The following is a 21,848-nucleotide window of genomic DNA, read 5'->3' on the forward strand; positions in this document are numbered from 1 at the left end:
AGTTACTTCTACCATTCAATGTTCCAGCTCACTTACTCACTCTTCTGCCTCAGTTATTCTACTATTGATTCCTTCCTGTGTATTTTTCATTTCATATATTGTGTTGTTCATCACTGTTTCTTTGTTATTTAGTTCTTCTAGGTCTTTGTTAAACATTTCTTGTATTTTCTCAGTCCGTGCCTCCATTCTGTTTCCGAGATTTTGGATAATCAGTACTATCATTACTCTGAATTCCTTTTCAGGTAGGTTGCCTATTTCCTTTTCATTTATTTGGTCTTGTAGGGTTATTGTTGTGTTTTTTTTCAATTTTATTTTATTTTTTTACACAGCAGGTTCTTATTAGTCATCAATTTTATACACATCAGTGTATACATGTCAATCCCAATCGCCCAATTCATCACACCACCACCCCCAACCCTCGCCGCTTTCCCCCCTTGGTGTCCATACGTTTGTTCTCTACATCTGTGTCTCAATTTCTGCCCTGCAAACTGGTTCATCTGTACCATTTTTCTAGCTTCCACATATATGCGTTAATATACGATATTTGTTTTTCTCTTTCTGACTTCACTCTCTTTATGACAGTCTCTAGATCCAGCCACCTCTCAACAAATGCCCCAATTTCGTTCCTTTTTATGGCTGAGTAATATTCCATTGTATATATGTACCACATCTTCTTTATCCATTCGTCTGTCGATGGGCATTTAGGTTGCTTCCATGACCGGGCTATTGTAAATAGTGCTGCAATGAACATTGGGGTGCATGTGTCTTTTTGAATTATGGTTTTCTCTGGGTATATGCCCAGTAGTGGGATTGCTGGATCATATGGTAATTCTGTGTTTAGTTTTTAAAGGAACCTCCATACTGTTCTCCATAGTGGCTGTATCAATTTACATTCCCACCAACAGTGCAAGAGGGTTTCCCTTTTCTCCACACCCTCTCCAGCATTTGTTGTTTGTAGATTTTCTGATGATGCCCATTCTAACTGGTGTGAGGTGAAACCTCATTGTAGTTTTGATTTGCATTTCTCTAATAATTAGTGATGTTGAGCAGGTTTTCATGTGCTTCTTGGCCATCGGTATGTCTTCCTTGGAGAAATGTCTATTTAGGTCTTCTGCCCATTTTTGGATTGGGTTGTTTGTTTTTTTAATATTGAGCTTCATGAGCTGCTTGTAAATTTTGGAGATTAATCCTTTGTCCGTTGATTCATTTGCAAATATTTTCTCCCATTCTGAGGGTTGTCTTTTGGTCTTGTTTATGGTTTCCTTTGCTGTGCAACTGCTTTGAAGTTTCATTAGGTCCCATTTGTTTATGTTTGTTTTTATTTCCATTACTCTAGGAGGTGGATCAAAAAAGATATTGCTGTGATTTATGTCAAAGAGTGTTCTTCCTGTGTTTTCCGCTAAGAGTTTTATAGTGTCTGGTCTTACATTTAGGTCTCTAATCCATTATGAGTATTTTTGTGTATGGTGTTAGGGAGTGTTCGAATTTCGTTCTTTTACATGTAGCTGTCCAGTTTTCCCAGCACCACTTATTAAAGAGACTGTCTTTTCTCCATTGTATATCCTTGCTTCCTTTGTCATAGATTAGTTAGCCATAGGTCTGTGGGTTATCTCTGGGCTTTCTATCTTGTTCCATTGATCTATGTTTCTGTTTTTGTGCCAGTACCATATTGTCTTGATTACTGTAGCTTTGTAGTATGGTCTGAAGTCAGGGAGTCTGATTCCTCCAGTTCCGTTTATTTCCCCCAAGACTGCTTTGGCTATTCAGGGTCTTTTGTGTCTCCATACAAATTTTAAGATTTTTTGTTCTAGTTCCATAAAAAATGCCATTGGTAATTTGAAAAGGATTGCATTGAATCTGTAGATTGCTTTGGGCAGTATAGTCATTTTCACAATGTTGATTCTTCCAATCCAAGAACATGGTATATCTCTCCATCTCTTGGTATCATCTTTAATTTCTTTCATCAGTGTCTTATAATTTTCTGCATACAGGTCTTTTGTCTCCCTAGGTAGGTTTCTTTCTAGGTATTTTATTCTTTTTGCTGCAATGGTAAATGGGAGTGTTTCCTTAATTTCTCTTTCAGATTTTTCATCATTAGTGTATAGGAATGCAAGAGACTTCTGTGCATTAATTTTGTATCCTACAACTTTACCAAATTCATTGATTAGCTCTAGTAGTTTTCTGGTGGCATCTTTAGGATTCTCTTTGTGTAGTATCATGTCATCTGCAAACAGTGACAATTTTACTTCTTCTTTTCCAATTTGGATTCCTTTTATTTCTTTTTCTTCTCTGATTGCCGTGGCTAGGACTTCCAAAGCTATGTTGAACAATAGTGGTGAGAGTAGACATCCTTGTCTCGTTCCTGATGTTAGAGGAAATGCTTTCAGTTTTTCACCATTGAGAATGATGTTGGCTGTGGGTTGGTCATATATGGCCTTTATTGTGTTGAGGTAGGTTCCCTCTATGCCCACTTTCTGGAGAGTTTTTATCATAAATCGGTGTTGAATTTTGTCAAAAGCTTTTCCTGCATCTATTGAGATGATCATATGGTTTTTCTTCTTCAATTTGTTAATATGGTGTATCACATTTATTGATTTGCATATACTGAAGAATCCTTGCATCCCTGGGATAAATCCCACTTGATCATGGTGTATGATCCTTTTAATGTGTTAAAAGATTCTGTCTGGTAGTATTTTGTTGAGGATTTTTGAATCTATATTCATCAGTGATATTGGTCTGTAATTTTCTTTTTTTGTAGTATCTTTGTCTGGTTTTGGTATCAGGGTGATGGTGGCCCCATAGAATGAGTTTGGGAGTGTTCCTTAGTCTGCAATTTTTTGGAAGAGTATAAGAAGGATGGGTGTTAGCTGTTCTCTAAATGTTTGATAGAATTCACCTCTGAAGCTATCTGGTCCTGGACTTTTGTTTGTTGGAAGATTTTTATTCACAGTTTCAATTTCATTGCTTGTGATTGGTCTGTTCATATTTTCTACTTCTTCCTGGTTCAGTCTTGGAAGGTTATACCTTTCTAAAAATTTGGCCATTTCTTCCAGGTTGTCCATTTTATTGGCATAGAGTTGCTTGTAGTAGTCTCTTAGGATGCTTTGTATTTCTGCAGTGTCTGTTGTAACTTCTCCTTTTTCATTTCTAATTTTATTGATTTGAGTCCTCTCCCTCTTTTTCTTGATGAGTCTGGCTAATGGTTTATCAGTTAGTCTGGCTTTGGTTTATTTTATCAAAGAACCAGCTTTTAGTTTTATTGATCTTTGCTATTGTTTCCTTTGTTTCTATTTCATTTATTTCTGCTCTGATATTTATGATTTCTTTCCTTCTGCTAACTTTGGGTTTTGTTTGTTCTTCCTTCTCTAGTTCCTTTAGTTGTAAGGTTAGATTGTTTACTTGAGATTTTTCTTGTTTCTTTAGGTAGGCTTGTATAGTTATAAACTTCCCTCTTAGAACTACTTTTGCCGCATCCCATAGGTTTTGGATCGTCATGTTTTCATTGTCACTTGTCTCTAGGTATTTTTTGATTTCCTCTTTGATTTTCTTCAGTGATCTCTGGGTTATTTAGTATTGTTTTGCCTCCATATTTTTGTGTTTTTTATGTTTTTTTCCCTGTAATTCATTTCTAATCTCATAGCATTCTGGTCAGAAAATATGCTTGATATGATTTTAATTTTCTTAAATTTACTGAGGCTTGATTTGTGACCCAAGATGTGATCTATCCTGGTGAATGTTCCGTGTGCACTTGAGAAGAAAGTGTAATCTGCTGTTTTTGGATGGAATGTCCTATAAATATCAATTAAATCTATCTGGTCTATTGTGTCATTTAAAGCTTCTGTTTCCTTCTTTATTTTCATTTTGGATGCTCTGTCCATTGGTGTAAGTGAGGTGTTAAAGTCTTCCACTATTATTGTGTTACTGTCAATTTCCTCTTTTATAAGTGTTAGCAGTTGCCTTATGTATTGAGGTGCTCCTATGTTGGGTGCATATATATTTATAATTGTTATATCTTCTTCCTGGATTGATCCCTTGATCATTATGTAGTGTTCTTCCTTGTCTCTTGTAACATTCTTTATTTTAAAGTCTATTTTATCTTTAAGTGAGATAAGTGATATGAGTATTGCTACTCCAGCTTTCTTTTGATTTCCATGTGCATGGAATATCTTTTTCCATCCCCTCACTTTCAGTCTGTATGTGTCTCTAGGTCTGAAGTGGGTCTCTTGTAGATAGCATATATATGGGTCTTGTTTTTGTATCCATTCAGCAAGCCTGTGTCTTTTGGTTGGAGCATTTAATCCATTCATGTTTAAGGTAATTATCGATATGTATGTTCTTATGACCATTTTCTTAATTGTTTTGGGTTTGTTTTTGTAGGTCCTTTTCTTCTCTTGTGTTTCCCACTTAGAGAAGTTCCTTTAGCATTTGTTGTAGAGCTGGTTTGGTGGTGCTGAATTCTCTTAGCTTTTGCTTGTCTGTAAAGCTTTTGATTTCTCCATCGAATCTGAATGAGATCCTTGCCTGGTGGAGTAATCTTGGTTGTAGGTTCTTCCCTTTCGTCACTTTAAATATATCATGCCACTCCCTTCTGGCTTGTAGAGTTTCTGCTGAGAAATCAGCTGTTAACCTTATGGGAGTTCCCTTGTATGTTACTTGTCGTTTTTCCCTTGCTGCTTTCAATAATTTTTGTTTGTCTTTAATTTTTTCCAATTTGATTACTATGTGTCTTGGCATGTTTCTCCTTGGGTTTCTCCTGTATGGGACTCTCTGCGCTTCCTGGACTTGGGTGGCTATTTCCTTTCCCATGTTAGGGAAGTTTTCGACTATAATCTCTTCAAATATTTTCTCTGGTACTTTCGCTCTCTCTTTTCCTTCTGGGACCCCTATAATACAAATGTTTTTGCATTTAATTTTGTCCCAGAGGTCTCTTAGTCTGTCTTCATTTCTTTTCAATCTTTTTTCTTTATTCTCTTCCACAGCAGTGAATTCCACCATTCTGTCTTCCAGGTCACTTATCCGTTTTTCTGCCTCAGTTATTCTGCTGTTGATTCTTTCTAGTGTAGTCTTCATTTCAGTTATTGTATTGTTCATCTCTGTTTGTTTGTTCTTTAATTCTTCTAGGTCTTTGTTAAACATTTCTTGCATCTTCTCGATCTTTACCTCCATTCTTTTTCCAAGGTCCTGGATCATCTTCACTATCATTCTGGAAGGTTCTTTTTCTGGAAGTTTCCCTGTCTCCACTTCATTTAGTAGGTTTTCTGGGGTTTTATCTTGTTCCTTCATCTGATGCATAGCTCTCTGCCTTTTCATCTTGTCTGTCTTTCTGTGAATGTGGTTTTTGTTCCACAGGCTGCAGGATTGTAGTTCTTCTTGCTTCTGCTGTCTGCCCTTTCAGTCTTGTAGGTTTTTACCTTGGTCCTTCGTCTGTAACATATTTTTTTGTTGTCTCATTTTTTTTGATGGATGGGGCTGTATTCCTGTCTTACTGGTTGTTTGGCCTGACTTGTTCAGCACTGGAGGTTGAAGGCAGTTGGGTAGAGCTGTGTCTTGGTGCCAAGATGAGGACCTCTGCAAGACCTCACTCCAATTATTATTCCCTGGTGTCTGAGGTTCTCTGTTAGTACAGCAGTTTGGACTCAGCGCCCCCACCACAGGAGCTCAGGCCCAACCCGCAGCCTGGGAACCAGTATATCCCACAAGCTGCTTGGTGCGGCACAAGAAAAGAAAGGGAAAGAAACGGAGCAGTACAATAACAGAATAAAAAGTAAACTACAGTTAGAAAAATAAAAAGTATATCAGGAAAAATTAAAATACAAGTGAAACAACTGCAACAAGGTAAAACAGCACCACAATAAAAAAAAGAAAAAGAAAAAGAAAGCTTGGGGGACAAGCCAAAAGTTGCAGAACAATAACAAGGTATAACGAATAAAATAAAATAAGAAAAATTAAAAATTTATTAGAAAAATATCTATATAAATGAACAAACAACAAGGTAAAGCAGAACCACAACCTAAAAAAAAAAAAGGCTAGAAAAGGCCTTGGCACTTGGTGGGCAGTGTGGGGGGGTGGGGCTTAGGCAGGGGTGGGGTTTAGGCTCAGGATCTGCTCAGCCGCGAAAGGCAGCACGGCTGGAGGGGGGCCTTGGAGTGTGGGTTCAGAGGTAAGATCATGGTTCGGGGCGTTGAGGCAGGGTTTAGGCCCAGCGCAGTTGGAGGGTGTCTTGGAGGGCAGAGGATGAGGCCTGGGGACCTCACTTCGGCTTCCCTGGGGCTCTAGTGGGCAGGAGAAACGCTGACTGTGTTCCCTTCTGATAATCCACTCTCCCAAGTGTCTCCCCCGTCCCTGTTGATACCCTAACCATGGGTGGGCCCCTCTGGGCATGGGAACCCCTTGCCTCCCCCAGCCACCCCACAGGGGCACTGGTCCATCTCGCCTCCACTTATCCTCCCCCCTTCCTCCTCCCCATGTCCTACCCAGTTGCTCAGGAGTTCTTCCCATCCCCTCAGGTGTCCATGGTCCCCCACCAGTGCCTGGTAGGTGCCCTGGTTGTGCAGAGATGCGAACTCCACATCCTCCTAGTCCGCCATCTTGACTTCACCCCACAGTCTTTATTTTAAAGTCTATTTAGTCTCATATGAGTATTGTTATTCCAGCTTTCTTTTGATTTCCATTTGCATGGAATACCTTTTTCCATTCTCTCACTTTCTGTCTGTGTATGTCTCTAGATCTGAAGTGAGTCTTCTGTGGGAGAGTATATATGGTTCTTGTTTTTGTATCCACTCAGCCACTCTATCTTTTGGCTGGAGCATTTAGTCCATTTACATTTAAGGTAATTTTTTTTTTTTTAACATCTTTATTGAAGTATAATTGCTTCACAATGGTGTGTTAGTTTCTGCTTTATAACAAAGTGAATCAGCTACACATATACACACGTTCCCATATCTCCTCCCTCCTGCATCTCCCTCCCTCCCACCCTCCCCATCCCACCTCCCCCAGGCGGTCACAAAGCACTGAGCTGATCTCCCTCTGCTATGCGGCTGCTTCCCACTAGCTACCTGTTTTACATTTGGTAGTGTATATATGTCCATGACACTCTCTCACCCTGTCACATCTCACCCCTCCCCCTCCCCATATCCTCAAGTCCATTCTTTAGTAGGTCTGTGTCTTTATTCCCATCTTGCCACTAGGTTCTTCATGACCTTTTTTTTTTTTTCCTTAGATTCCATATATATGTGTTAGCATACTGTATTTGTTTTTCTCTTTCTGACTTACTTCACTCTGTATGACAGACTCAAACTCCATCCACCTCATTACAAATACCTCCATTTCATTTCTTTTTATGGCTGAGTAATATTCCATTGTATATATGTGCCACATCTTCTTTATCCATTCATCCGATGATGGACATTTAGGTTGCTTCCATGTCCTGGCTATTGTAAATAGAGCTGCAATGAACATTTTGGTACATGACTCTTTTTGAACTATGGTTTTCTCAGGGTATATGCCCAGTAGTGGGATTGCTGGGTCGTGTGGTAGTTCTATTTGTAGTTTTTTAAGGAACCTCCATACTGTTCTCCATAGTGGCTGTATCAATTTACATTCCCACCAACAGTGCAAGAGGGTTCCCTTTTCTCCACACCCTCTCCAGCATTTAGTGTTTGTAGATTTTTTGATGATGGTCGTTCTGACTGGTGTGAGATGATACCTCATTGTAGTTTTGATTTGCATTTCTCTAATGATTAATGATGTTGAGCATTCTTTCATGTGTCTGTTGGCCATCTGTATATCTTCTTTGGAGAAATGTCTATTTAGGTCTTCTGCCCATTTTTGCATTGGGTTGTTCGTTTTTTTGTTATTGAGCTGCATGAGCTGCTTGTAAATCTTCGAGATTAATCCTTTGTCCGTTGCTTCATTTGCAAATATTTTCTCCCATTCTGAGGGTTGTCTTTTGGTCTTGTTTATGGTTTCCTTTGCTGTGCAAAAGCTTTTAAGTTTCATTAGGTCCCATTTGTTTATTTGTGTTTTTATTTCCATTTCTCTAGGAGCTGGGTCAAAAGGATCTTGCTGTGATGTATGTCATAGAGTGTTCTGCCTATGTTTTCCTCTAAGAGTTTGATAGTGTCTGGCTTTACACTTAGGTCTTTAATCCATTTTGAGTTTATTTTTGTGTATGGTGTCAGGGAGTGTTCTAATTTCATACTTTTACATGTACCTGTCCAATTTTCTCAGCACAACGTATTGAAGAGGCTGTCTTTTCTCCACTGTATATGCTTGCCTCCTTTATCAAAGATAAGGTGACCATATGTGCGTGGGTTTATCTCTGGGCTTTCTATCCTGTTCCATTGATCTATATTTCTGTTTTTGTGCCAGTACCAAACTGTCTTGATTACTGTAGCTTTGTAATATAGTCTGAAGTCAGGGAGCCTGATTCCTCCAGCTCCATTTTTCGTTCTCAAGATTGCTTTGGCTATTCGGGGTCTTTTGTGTCTCCATACAAATTGTGAAATTTTTTGTTCTAGTTCTGTGAAAAATGCCAGTGGTAGTTTGATAGGGATTGCATTGAATCTGTAGATTGCTTTGGGTAGTAGAGTCATTTTCACAATGTTGATTCTTCCAATCCAAGAACATGGTATATCTCTCCATCTATTTGTATCATCTTTAATTTCTTTCATCAGTGTCCTATAATTTTCTGCATACAGGTCTTTTGTGTCCTTAGGTAGGTTTATTCCTAGATATTTTATTCTTTTTGTTGCAATGGTAAACGGGAGTGTTTTCTTAATTTCACTTTCAGATCTTTCATCATTAGTATATAGGAATGCAAGAGATTTCTGTGCATTAATTTTGTATCCTGCTACTTTACCAAATTCATTGATTAGCTCTAGTAGTTTTCTGGTGGCAGTTTTAGGATTCTCTATGTATAGTATCATGTCATCTGCAAACAGTGACAGCTTTACTTCTTTTCCGATTTGGATTCCTTTTATTTCTTTGTCTTCTCTGCTTGCTGTGGCTAAGACTTCCAAAACTATGTTGAATAATAGTGGTGAGAGTGGGCAACCTTGTCTTGTTCCTGATCTTAGTGGAAATGGTTTCAGTTTTTCACCATTGAGGACAATGTTGGCTGTGGGTTTGTCGTATATGGCCTTTATTATGTTGAGGAAAGTTCCCTCTATGCCTACTTTCTGCAGGGCTTTTATCATAAATGGGTGTTGAATTTTGTCAAAAGCTTTCCCTGCATCTATTGAGATGATCATATGGTTTTTCTCCTTCAGTTTGTTAATATGATGTATCACGTTGATTGATTTGCGTATATTGAAGAATCCTTGCATTCCTGGAATAAACCCCACTTGATCATGGTGTATAATCCTTTTAATGTGCTGTTGGATTCTGTTTGCTAGTATTTTGTTGAGGATTTTTGCATCTATGTTCATCAGTGATATTGGCCTGTAGTTTTCTTTCTTTGTGACATCTTTGTCTGGTTTTGGTATCAGGGTGATGGTGGCCTCGTAGAATGAGTTGGGGAGTGTTCCTCCCTCTGCAATATTTTGGAAGAGTTTGAGAAGGATAGGTGTTAGCTCTTCTCTAAATGTTTGATAGAATTCGCCTGTGAAACCATCTGGTCCTGGGCTTTTGTTTGTTGGAAGATTTTTAATCACAGTTTCAATTTCAGTGCTTGTGATTGGTCTGTTCATATTTTCTATTTCTTCCTGGTTCAGTCTCGGTAGGTTGTGCATTTCTAAGAATCTGTCCATTTCTTCCAGGTTGTCCATTTTATTGGCATAGAGTTGCTTGTAGTAATCTCTCATGATCTTTTGTATTTCTGCAGTGTCAGTGGTTACTTCTCCTTTTTCATTTCTAATTCTATTGATTTGAGTCTTCTCCCTTTTTCTCTTGATGAGTCTGGCTAATGGTTTATCAATTTTGTTTATCTTCTCGAGGAACCAGCTTTTAGTTTCATTGATTTTTGCTATTGTTTCCTTCATTTCTTTTTCATTTATTTCTGATCTGATCTTTATGATTTCTTTCCTTCTTCTAGCTTTGGAGTTTTTTGTTCTTCTTTCTCTAATTGCTTTAGATGCAAGGTTAGGTTGTTTATTTGACATGTTTCCTGTTTCTTGATGTAGGCTTGTATTGCTATAAACTTCCCTCTTAGCTCTGCTTTTGCTGCATCTCATAGGTTTTGGGTCGTCGTGTCTCCATTGTCATTTGTTTCTAGGTATTTTTTGATTTCCCCTTTGATTTCTTCAGTGATCACTTCGTTATTAAGTAGTGTATTGTGTAGCCTCCATGTGTTTGTATTCTTTACAGATCTTTTCCTGTAATTGATATCTAGTCTCATAGCATTGTGGTTGGAAAAGATACTTGATATGATTTCAATTTTCTTAAATTTACCTAGACTTGATTAGTGACCCAAGTTATGATCTATCCTGGAGAATGTTCCATGAGCACTTGAGAAAAATGTGTATTCTGTTGTTTTTGGGTGGAATGTCCTATAAATATCAATTAAGTCCATCTTGTTTAATGTATCATTTAAAGCTTGTGTTTCCTTATTTATTTTCCTTTTGGATGATCTGTCCATTGGTGAAAGTGGGGTGTTAAAGTCCCCTACTATGATTGTGTTGTTGTCGATGTCCCCTTTTATGGCTGTATTTGCCTTATGTATTGAGGTGCTCCTATGTTGGGTGCATAAATATTTACAATTGTTATACCTTCCTCTTGGATCGATCCCTTGATCGTTATATAGTGTCTTTCTTTGTCTCTTGTAATAGTCTTTATTTTAAAGTCTATTTTGTCTGATATGAGAATTGCTACTCCAGCTTTCTTTTGATTTCCATTTGCATAGAATATCTTTTTCCATCCCCTCACTTTCAGTCTGTATGTGTCTCTAGGTCTGAAGTGGGTCTCTTGTAGACAGAATATATATGGGTCTTGTTTTTGTATCCATTCAGCCAGTCTGTGTCTTTTGGTGGGAGCATTTAATCCATTTACATTTAAGGTAATTATCGATATGTATGTTCCTATTCCCATTTTCTTAAATATTTTGTGTTTGTTATTGTAGGTGTTATCCTTCTCTTGTGTTTCTTGCCTAGAGAAGTTCCTTTAGCATTTGTTGTAAAGCAGGTTTGGTGGTGCTGAACTCTCTCAGCTTTTGCTTGTCTGTAAAGGTTTTAATTTCTCCATCAAATCTGAATGAGATCCTTGCTGGGTAACCTTGGTTGTAGGTTTTTCTCCTTCATCACTTTAAGTATATCCTGCCACTCCCTTCTGGCTTGCAGAGTTTCTGCTGAAAGATCAGCTGTTAACCTTATGGGGATTCCCTTGTGTGTTATTTGTTGTTTTTCCCTTGCTGCTTTTAATATGTTTTCTTTATATTTAATGTTTGATAGTTTGATTAATATGTGTCTTGGTGTGTTTCTCCTTGGATTTATCCTGTATGGGACTCTCTGTGCTTCCAGGACTTGATTAACTATTTCCTTTCCCATATTAGGGAAGTTTTCAACTGTAATCTCTTCAAATATTTTCTCAGTCCCTTTCTTTTTCTCTTCTTCTTCTGGGACCCCTATAATTCGAATATTGGTGCATTTAATGTTGTCCCAGAGGTCTCTGAGACTGTCCTCAGTTCTTTTCATTCTTTTTTCTTTATCCTGCTCTGCAGTAGTTATTTCCACTATTTTATCTTCCAGGTCACTTATCCGTTCTTCTGCCTCAGTTATTCTGCTATTGATCCCATCTAGAGAATTTTTAATTTCATTTATTGTGTTTTTCATCGTTGGCTTGGTTTCTCTTTAGTTCTTCTACATCCTTGTTAAATGTTTCTTGCATTTTGTCTATTCTATTTCCAAGATTTTGGATCATCTTTACTATCATTATTCTGAATTCTTTTTCAGGTAGACTGCCTATTTCCTCTTCATTTGTTAGGTCTGGTGTGTTTTGACCCTGCTCCTTCACCTGCTGTGTGGTTTTTTGTCTTCTCATTTTGCTTATCTTACTGTGTTTGGGGGTCTCCTTTTCACAGGCTGCAGGTTCGTAGTTCCCGTTGTTTTGGGTATCTGTCCCCAGTGGCTAAGGTTGGTTCAGTGGGTTGTGTAGGCTTCCTGGTGGAGGGGACTAGTGCCTGCGTTCTGGTGAATGAGGTTGGATCTTGTCTTTCTGGTGGGCACGTCCACGTCTGGTGGTGTGTTTTGGGGTGTCTGTGGCCTTATTATGATTTTAGGCAGCCTCTCTGCTAATGGATGGGGCTGTGTTCCTGTCTTGCTAGTTGTTTGGCATAGGGTGTCCAGCACTGTAGCTTGCTGGTCGTTGAGTGAAGTTGGGTCTTGATGTTGAGATGGAGATCTCTGAGAGATTTTTGCCGTTTGGTATTATGTGGAGCTGGGAGGTCTCTTGTGGACCAGTGTCCTGAAGTTGGCTCTCCCACCTCAGAGGCACAGCCCTGATGCCTGGCTGGAGCACCAAGAGCCTTTCATCCACATGGCTCAGAATAAAAGGGAGAAAAAAATAGAAAGAAAGAGGATAAAATAAAATAAAATAAAGCTATTACAGTAAAAAATAAGAAAAAAATTATTAAGAATAAATGTATTCAGAGAAAAAATTTTTTTTAATTTTTAAAAATAGATTTATTAATTTTTTATAGTAAAAAATAAGAAAAAAATTAAGAAAAAAATTTAAGAAAAAAGTTTTTAATTTTTTAAAATAAAAAATATGAAAAGACTTATTAAAATTTTTTTTTTAATTTCTAAAAAGAGAAAATAAGGAAAAAATTATTAAGAAAACATTTATTAGGGAAAAAAAATGTTTAAGTTAAAAAAAAAAAAAGAAAAACACGGACGGACCTAACCCTAGGACTAATGGTGAAAGCAAAGCTATACAGACAAAATCTCACCCAAAAGCATACACCTATACACTCACAAAAAAAGGAAAAGGGGAAAAATTAACATATCCTGCTCCCTAAGTCCACCTCTTGAATTTGGGATGATTTGTTGTCTATTCAGGTATTCAACAGATGCAGGCACATCAAGTTGTTTGTGGAGCTTTAATCCGCTGCTTCTGAGGCTGCTGGGAGAGATTTCCCTTTCTCTTCTTTGTTCGTACAGCTCCTGGGGTTCAGCTTTGGATTTGGACCCGCCTCTGCATGTAGGTCTCCTGAGGGTGTCTCTTCCCCGCCCAGACAGAATGAGGTTAAAGGAGCAGCTGCTTCGAGGGCTCTGGCTCACTGGCTCACTCAGACCAGGGGGAGGGAGCGGTACGGAGGAGGCGGGGCGAGCCTGCGGCGGCAGAGGCCAGCGTGACGTTCCAGCAGCCTGAGGCACGCCGTGCGTTCTCCCGGCGAAGTTGTCCCTGGATCACGGGACCCTGGCAGTGGCAGGCTGCACAGGCTCCTGGGAGGGGCGGTGTGGACAGTGACCTGTGCTCGCACACAGGCTTCTTGGTGGCGGCAGCAGCAGCCTTAGCGTCTCCTGCCCGTCTCTGGGGTCCGCGCTGATAGCCGCGGCTCACGCCTGTTTCTGGAGTTCGTTTAGGCGGCACTCTGAATCCCCTCTCCTTGCGTGCCGCGAAACAAAGAGGCAAGAAAGTGTCTTGCCTCTTCAGCAGCTGCAGACTTTTTCCCGGACTCCCTCCTGGCTAGCACCGACACCCGAGCCTCAGCTCCCAGCCCCCGCCCGCCCCGGCGGCTGAGCAGACAAGCCTCTCGGGCTGGTGAGTGCTGCTCGGCGCTGATCTTTCGTGCGGGAATCTCTCCGCTTTGCCCTCCGCACCCCTGTGGCTGCGCTCTCCTCCCTGGTTCCGAAGCTTCCCCCCTCTGCCACCCGCAGTCTCCGCCCGCGAAGGGGCTTCCTAGTGTGTGGAAATCTTTCCTGCTTCACAGCTCCCTCCCACTGGTGCAGGTCCCGTCCCTATTCTTTTGTCTCTGTTATTTTCTTTTTTCTTTTGCCCTACCCAAGTATGTGGGGATTTTCTTGCCTTTTGGGAGGTCTGACATCTTCTGCCAGCGTTCAGTGGGTGTTCTGTAGGAACAACAGTTCCACGTGTAGATGTATTTCTACTGTATCTGTGGGAAGGAAGGTGATCTCCATGTCTTACTCTTCCGCCATCTTGCCCCTCCCCCTAAGGTAATTATTGATATATATGTTCTTACTGCCGTTTTGTTAATTGTTTGGGGTTTGTTTTTATAGGTCTTTTTCCCCCCTTCTTTTGTTCTCGTCTCCTGTGATTTGATGACTATCTTTAGTGTTGTGTTTGGATTCTTTTTTCTTTTTTTGTGTGTATATTTATTATAGGTGTTTGTTTTGAGGTTACCATGAGCTTTTTATATAGCAGTCTGTATGTGTGTGTGTGTGTGTGTGTGTATATATATATATATATATATATATATATATATATATATATATATATATGATTTAAGTTGCTGAGCTCTTAATTTCAAATGCATTTTAAAAATCTTACATTTGTACTCTCCTTCCTTCATGATTGCTGTTTTTCATATCATATTTTACATCTAATTGTTTTGTGTATCCCTTAACTGCTCATTGTGGTTATAGATTATTTTACTACTTTTGTCTTTTAACCACCCTACTAGCTTTGTGTGTGGATGATTTCCTACATTTTCTGTATGTTTGCCTTTGTTGATGATCATTTTGATTTTATAATTTTCTTGTTTTTAGTTGTGGCCTTTTTCTTCAGAAGTTCCTTTAACATTGGTTGTAAAGTTGGTTTGATGGTGCTGGACTCTTTTAGCTTTTGCATGTCTGTAAAGCTTTTGATCTCTCCATCAAATCTGAATGAGAGCCTTCCTGGGTAGATTATTCTTGGTTGTTGGTTTTTCCCTTTCATCACTTTAAATATATCTTGCTACTCCATTCTGGCCTTCAGAGTTTCTGCTGAAAAATCAGCCAATAAGTTTATGGGAATTCTGTTGTATGCTATTTGTTGCTTTTCCCTTGTTGCTTTTAATATTCTCTTTATATTTAATGTTTGTCATTTTAATTACAGTGTGTCTTGGTTTGTCTTTGGGTTAATCCTGTATGGGACTCTCTGTACTTTCTGGACTTGAGTGACTGTTCCTTTCCCAGGTTAGGGAGGTTTTCACCTGTTCTGGTTTCTGTCTCTCTCTCTCTCTCTCTCTCTCTCTCTCTCTCTCTCTCTCTCTCTCTCTCTCTCTCTCTCTCTCTTCTCTCTTCTCTCTTCTCTCTTCTCTCTTCTCTCTCTCCTCTCTTCTCTCTCTCTGTCTCCTCTCTTCTCTCTCTCTCTCTCTCTCTTCTCTCTCTCTCTCTTCTCTCTTCTCTCTCTCTCTTCTCTCTTCTCTCTCTCTCTCTCTCTCTCTCTTCTCTCTCTCTCCCCCCCCCTTTGTCCTTGTGGGACCCCTACAGTGTGCATATTAGTGTGCTTGATACTGTCCTACAGGGCTCTTAAACTGTCCTAATTTCTTTTCATTCTTTTTTCTTTTCCGTAGCAGTGCTTTCCAGTACTCTACAGATCACTGATCTGTTCCTCTGTATCATTTAGTCTAATGTTGATACCTTCTAGAGTATTTTTCATTTCATTTATCATATTCTACATCTCTCTTTGGTTGTTCTTTATATTTTTTAACTCTTTGTTAAAAACTTCTGACTTCTTGCTCTGTGCGTCCATTCTTTTCCCAAGTTCTTTCATCATCTATACAGTCATTACTCTGAACTCTTTCTCAGGTAGATTGCCTATCTCCACTTCACCTAGTTGTTGTTCTGGGGTTTTATCTTGTTTCCTCATCTGGAACATGTTTCTTTGTGGCCTCATTTTATCTAAGTTGCTATTTCTATTTGGATGTATGTGGTAGGTTAGTTATGTTTCTGTACCTTGAAGTAGTAGTCTCCTGTAGGAGATGTCTTATGCATCCCACCACGCACTCCCCTCTCGTCACCCGTGCTATATGCTCTACAGTTTCCCCCTAAGAGGGCTGCATTGGTCCTTCTGTTTTGGTTTGCTATGTGGGTGGTCTGGTAGGCTTGGTTGGCCCCTAGCCCAGTTGGTTGCCAGGCACCTGCCTTGTGCAGATGCTGCTGGCTGCTGGTTAGTGGGACCTGGTCACAAGGTAGCAGATTACAAAACCCCAGAGTCCCCAAGCCTAGTGCTGGCTCACTGGTGGACACAATCAGGGTCCATAAGACTCCAAGGCTGTTGCCCTACCACTGGTGGGTGAAGCCAGGTTCCGGGGTTCGTGTTGGACTAGTGGCAGGCAGAGCTGGGTCCCAGAGTCTGACAACAGGGCCCAGGAATTTCAGAGCTGTTGTCAGATTGCTGAGCAGGAGGTGGAGGGATCCTGACACAGTTGGGTATGGGGTCTGAGGTGTCCCAAAGCTTGTGTTGGCCTGCTGGTAGACAGAGCTAGGGCTTGGGTGAATCCTGGGGCTGGTGTCTGCCCACTGTTGAGCAGCGTCAGGATACAGGAGATCCTGGGGCTCTGTCAGGCCCACTGGTGGATAAAGCTGGGTCATGGGGATAGTGCCGGCCCATTGGCTAGCTGAGCCGTGTCCTGGGGCCTCTGGCTTCAGGGCCCACATTCTCAGAACTAGTTTTGGACCATTGGTGGGTTGGCTGGTTCCTGACACAGCTGGCTGTGGGGCCTGGGGTGTCCCAAAGGTTGTGTTGGCCCACTGGTAAGTGCGGCCTGATCCTGGGGTACTGTCTAAGGGGCCCAAGTTGTCTCAGAGCTTTTATTGTCCCCTTGATGGTTGGGGCTGAGGACCAGCAAGTCCTGGGACTGGTGCCAACTGCTGGTGGCTGGGCCAGGTCCTGGCATAGCACGCTGTGGTTTTTCTGGGGCTGGTGTCTGTCTGCTGGTAGGTGGGGTTATATTTCCACCCAGCTAATTGCTTGATCTGAGGTGATCCAGTACTTGTGCCTATAGGCTGGTGAGTGGGGGCAGGGCTGGGGCTGGGTCCCACGCCTAATAAGCTAGAGGGAGGATTCCAAAATTGTGCTTTGCAGTGCCAGTTTCAGTGTGGTAGAATTAACTCCCAAAAATGGTTGCCACCAGTGCCTGTGTCCCCAGAGTGAGCTCCATTTCCTCCTGCCTCTCTGGAAGACTCTTCAAGATCACCAGTAGGTCTGACCCAGGCTCTGTTCAAATTACTGCTGCTTCCCTGTGTCCCAGAGCATGTGAAATTTTGTGTGCACCCCCCCCCCTTTAAGAGTGGGGTCTTTCTTTTCCACAGGTCTCTGGGTCTCCTGAAAGTAAGTTCCTCTGACCTTCAAAACCAAACATTCTGGGGTCTCGTCTTCCCAGCACAGGACCCCTGGGCTGGGGAGCTTGATGTGGGTCTCTTACCTCTTGCTCCTTCTGGAGAACCTCTATACTTATAATTATCTTCTCATCTGTAGGTCTCTCACCTCAGGATATGGGTCTTGACTATACTGCAGTTTCTCCCCTCCTACTCATCTACTTGTGGTTCCTTCTTTATATCTTTAGTTATAGAAATCTTTTCTGGTAGGTTCCAGACTTTCTCACTCGTAGTTGCTCTGTAAATAGTTGTAAGATTTGGTATGCCCGTGAGAGGAGGTGAATTCAGGGTCCTCTTAGTCCACCATCTTGGGAACTCTTCAACAATAATTTCTTATTATATGACTCTCCATTTGGTAGAATTCTAGTCCATTTAATTCTAGAGCAAAATTTTTAAAAATTTACACAAGTTATGTCATGATGGGAGAAAGGTTTTCTTTGTAAGCAGAATACCATTTTTTATCTAAGCACAGATCTCATGAGCTATTCCTAATCTTCATGTCTATTTCATATTTTTTCATATGCTTTAAAATCCAGTTCTAATTCTTGTTTTTATAGGGAGGAATAGTATCAAAATCACCTACAGTTAACTTTAATGGGGTAAAGGGTATTATTTCTTATAAAAAAACCAGGAATTTCTGAAATCCCATGTCTCCACATTGGCCCCTTTTGAAACTTAACTACTCTACAACTATCCTCTCCCAGCCCTCCCCACCCAAATGCCTTCAGTTAATCATGGAAGTTAAGTTTATGATCAAATGGTAGAGGTGAGGATGGGATAATTTTAAGAGTCATGTATTTTTTTTTAACATCTTTATTGGAATATAATTGCTTTACAATGTTGTGTTAGTTTCTGCTCTAGTGTTTCTTTAGGGAAAAATGCTATTTTAATTATGGGGAGTGGGGAGCCAGGGAGAAGGAATTCTTAAAGGGAAGCTACTAGGCTGTAGTTATCGTGGTACTTCTCAAGACCTTACATTTTATGTTATGATTATAGTTAAATTTCTAATTTGCCCTATTTATTTTTTAAGTACAGGACTGACTCCTACAGTAAAGTGAATGGGCTGGTATTTAGTTACTTAATAATTTTTTTAAACGTCAGAAAGTAAGCACTGTTCTGGTTCCTCCAGGGTGTTTCAGTAAAGACCAGGTATACTTGGATGGTATCCTGCAAATCCTCCGATATAGAGAGACCATTGACTTTCATCTACTGACGGCCCTGGGGAAGGTGAGTGAAACCAATGGCACAGAGTCCGCAAACGTACCAGGTCAGCATTTCCTCCAGCTCATTTCATGATTAAATAAGACTCAAGTTGAAACTGTTTTTATTTTATTGTTGGAGTAATTTTCCTTTATGTGATAACAGGAGGGAAGAAATGAGGTTCTGTCACAGAACCAAATTACAATATTTCTCTGTGGACAGTAAGAGAGAAAGAAGGGAATAGGAAATTTGGGAATATATTATTAGTTTTTATATGCATATTTTCCTGAAGTATTTTAAAGTAAGCTGCAGGTATAACTCTACTCCCCTTCATAGTTCAGTATGTGTCTCCCAAGAATAAGGATATTCTGACATGACCATATGTTTTCTAAAGAAATTTATCATTGATTCCATATAATATCTTAAAAAAGTATTTTATATTCCCCAGATCATCTCCAAAATGTCCTTTGTAGCTCTTTTTCATGACCCAGGATCCAGTCAAGATTTATGCCTTGCATTCAAACTTATCATCTTTAATCTCTTAATTTATAACAGTCCCCCTCACCCATCTTTTTTTATGACATTTTTAAGAATCCAAGAAAATTTCCTTGAGAATTCCTAGAATCTGGACTATCAGATTGTTTCCTTGTAATTAGCTTTAGGTTAAACATTTTTGCCAAGAATACTAAAGTGAGTCATGCATTTTTCAGTGCCTCACATTAGAGAGATATTTTGTCCCATTATTGGTGATACTGTGTATAATCACCTGGGTTAGTTACTGCCAGATCTCTCCATTATAAAGGTACCTTTCCTCCATTAATAAGTAATTTGTGGGATGATACCTTCAAATGTACCATTGTCTAACAGCCTTTCCAGAAATGATTTTAACATCAATTGATGATTTTTGCCCATTTTGCCCAAATCACTTACTACACTGGTGGTTGCAAAATAGAGATCTTTGAATTCTGTTACATTTCCCTCCACTTTTTTATTCAGCTCTTCCAATGGCTGCTCCTGTGTTTTTTAAAACATATCTACATGTTTTCAAGCAAAATGTCTACATGTTTTCAAGCAAAGTAAAATATTCTGGGCTCACCTTACACTTTTCCTACCCAAATCTGAGATTAGATGTTTCTCCAAGGAAGTTTTGATTCTTTTTAGTGGGAAATGGTATTTAGAAAACAAGACTTGAGCACGAGGTGTGCACATCACTACTGGAGTGCTGATGCTTCTGGACCTTTTCAATGAGCATATCATATATTTGTTTTAAATCATAAGGGCAGTCTAATTCAAATCAGACATCACAAGGTCTTTTTACATCTCCCTTCCCATTCCATATGTGTATATCTCTTTTTCTTAAAATGAGAACCTTATTTCCCAACATCAGTATATTTACTCATTCTCTCCTTATAATAAACTCAAAGTGGTTTAAGATAAATTACAAAACCATGCCAATATCAACACCAAACCTATTTCTTATAACCTATTACACTTAGTGATATAAGTACTCAATTTTAACTGAAATATAAATAAAACTTTAATATGAACATGATTTATTTAAAGCCTTCCTACTGAACCAGGAGGAGTGTTGATCAGAAGATAATAGTACTTAAAGCCAGCTATGTTTTGGAATTTAAAAGTTGAAAGATAATTTATAGAACTTAAAGTTTCACCCCTAAACTTAATATAATATTTATGAAAGACTGGCTTCTTAAGTGAATGAAAGAGATGTGAAATTTTTAAAAATACTTAAATTCTCTTGCTTTTATTTTGATATTTTTAACACAAAACATTATTTCTCAAATAGAAAAAGGAATTTAATGTATAATTGTGCTGATTTTCCTAACTTAATAATACAGTATTTACATTCTACTTATTTTCTTATTTATTTACTTATTTAAATATTTATTTACTTTGGCTGCACTGGGTCTTAGTTGCAGCACACGGATCTTCATTGTGGCATGTGGGCTTCTTAGTTGCAGCATGCAGGATCTAGTTCCCCAACCAGGGATCAAACCTGGGCCTCCTGCATTGGGAGCACAGAGTCTTACCCACTGGACCACCAGAGAAGTCCCAATTCTTATATTTAGATTTAGGCAGGAGATTTGTTTAGGTTTAGTCTTTCACACACATACATTAAGTTTAGTTGTTTAATTTCTAGACAAACTGTAGATCCAAGATAGATTGTTAAATCAAATACTGACTTTTGATTTTTAAAAATATGGTCATGGTATGAAGGGGCAGATAAATACATTCTTATTTAACACAGTAAATTTTGTTATTTTCCAGGTATTAGAGAGTAATTTCAAAAACAGTCTACATAAAGTTTCACTTAAGACCAAAGGAAGAAATTGCTCTTCAAAATCTAACTGGTAGTCACATTTAAAAAGTAACCCATCTTCCTTTTTTCAGGTCTCTTATGAAGATGTGGATCGCTTAAAAGGATTGGCAGTTACTGAAAACATGAGGGTCCCTCACTTTCTGCAGGACCATGGCCGATATATGGAACACTTAGAGAAGATCATGGAAGTGAATGAACTGACTGACAGGGAACTGAAAGATCTTATATATTAATTAGCATTCTTGCAAACATAGCTAAGCTATACCTCCATGTATATTACCAATTAGGTGCAGTTAGCACCAGCAGATTTATAAATGAAGAATGACTGTTTACATGAGTTTTCTGAAGAATGATCTGCAGTATTCAGCTGAATATTTAGGTTAAGAGCAAACTTTAAACTGTTTCCCTAAAATGTTTCTATAGGCTACAGGGGAAAGTTACTCCTGTTTTCATCTGAATCTCAACAGAGTCAGATGAAAATACTGCTGATGGGTGTTTTTGAGGAATCTTGATCAAATTGAGTGATAAACTTCTGCCTGAGCACCAAGACCAGCTCTTACTAGAGATGGAATTCCTGTGTTGTTCAAACTCCAAGGTAATATTTTATTTAATAAATAATGGTAATTATTCTCCTTTGAAAAATTAGTCTGTGTTATACTCCCAAAAGCTAGAAAATAAGAAATTTAAGATTTCTTATTTTCTTATATGTTAAGTAATGTTTAAAGGGAGGGGAAAAGCAATTTGAAAAGTTCTCATAGTTCTTTATTTTACACATTATTGTTTCACCTTATCAGCTTATAGGAACTAAAGTAGAAGATTACCATGTTTTGTCCAGTTATCCCTTAACTAAACTCGGTTTTCATCTGCTGAAACATACTGGACACCTTCAAAATTTTAACCAAGTTTTAGGGTCTTTCCTTCCCAAGTCAGAGGTTTTTCTACATAAATCAAAATAGTTGGGGAAGAGAGAAGCTACTTACCTTTTTTATTAAATGGAGCAATGAGCAGGGGATAAATCAGGTAGGAGCTGGATGTTGACTGGGTAGCATCTA

The 21,848-nt window shown here is 39.2% G+C and overlaps 1 protein-coding gene across 5 annotated transcripts in view; it reads left to right on the forward strand.

The window, feature by feature from the left end:
- The window catches only part of MATCAP2 (microtubule associated tyrosine carboxypeptidase 2), an 89,526-nt gene extending 68,024 nt beyond the window's left edge, over positions 1 to 21,502 (forward strand). The window contains exons 7-8 of one of the 5 annotated variants that reach the window (XM_059932702.1): positions 18,385 to 18,482; positions 20,868 to 21,498. In XM_059932702.1, the coding sequence (XP_059788685.1) occupies positions 18,385 to 18,482; positions 20,868 to 21,029 (260 nt within the window). In that variant the 3' untranslated portion in view covers positions 21,030 to 21,498. Of the gene's footprint in view, positions 1 to 18,384; positions 18,483 to 20,867 lie in introns of all 5 variants that reach the window. The other 4 variants (XM_059932699.1, XM_059932698.1, XM_059932701.1 and 1 more) reach the window with 4 other exon arrangements.
- The last annotated feature ends 346 nt before the right edge of the window (positions 21,503 to 21,848 follow it).

The sequence above is a fragment of the Balaenoptera ricei genome, chromosome 9, assembly GCF_028023285.1.
Source record: "Balaenoptera ricei isolate mBalRic1 chromosome 9, mBalRic1.hap2, whole genome shotgun sequence".
In the NCBI taxonomy this organism is placed as follows: domain Eukaryota; kingdom Metazoa; phylum Chordata; class Mammalia; order Artiodactyla; family Balaenopteridae; genus Balaenoptera; species Balaenoptera ricei.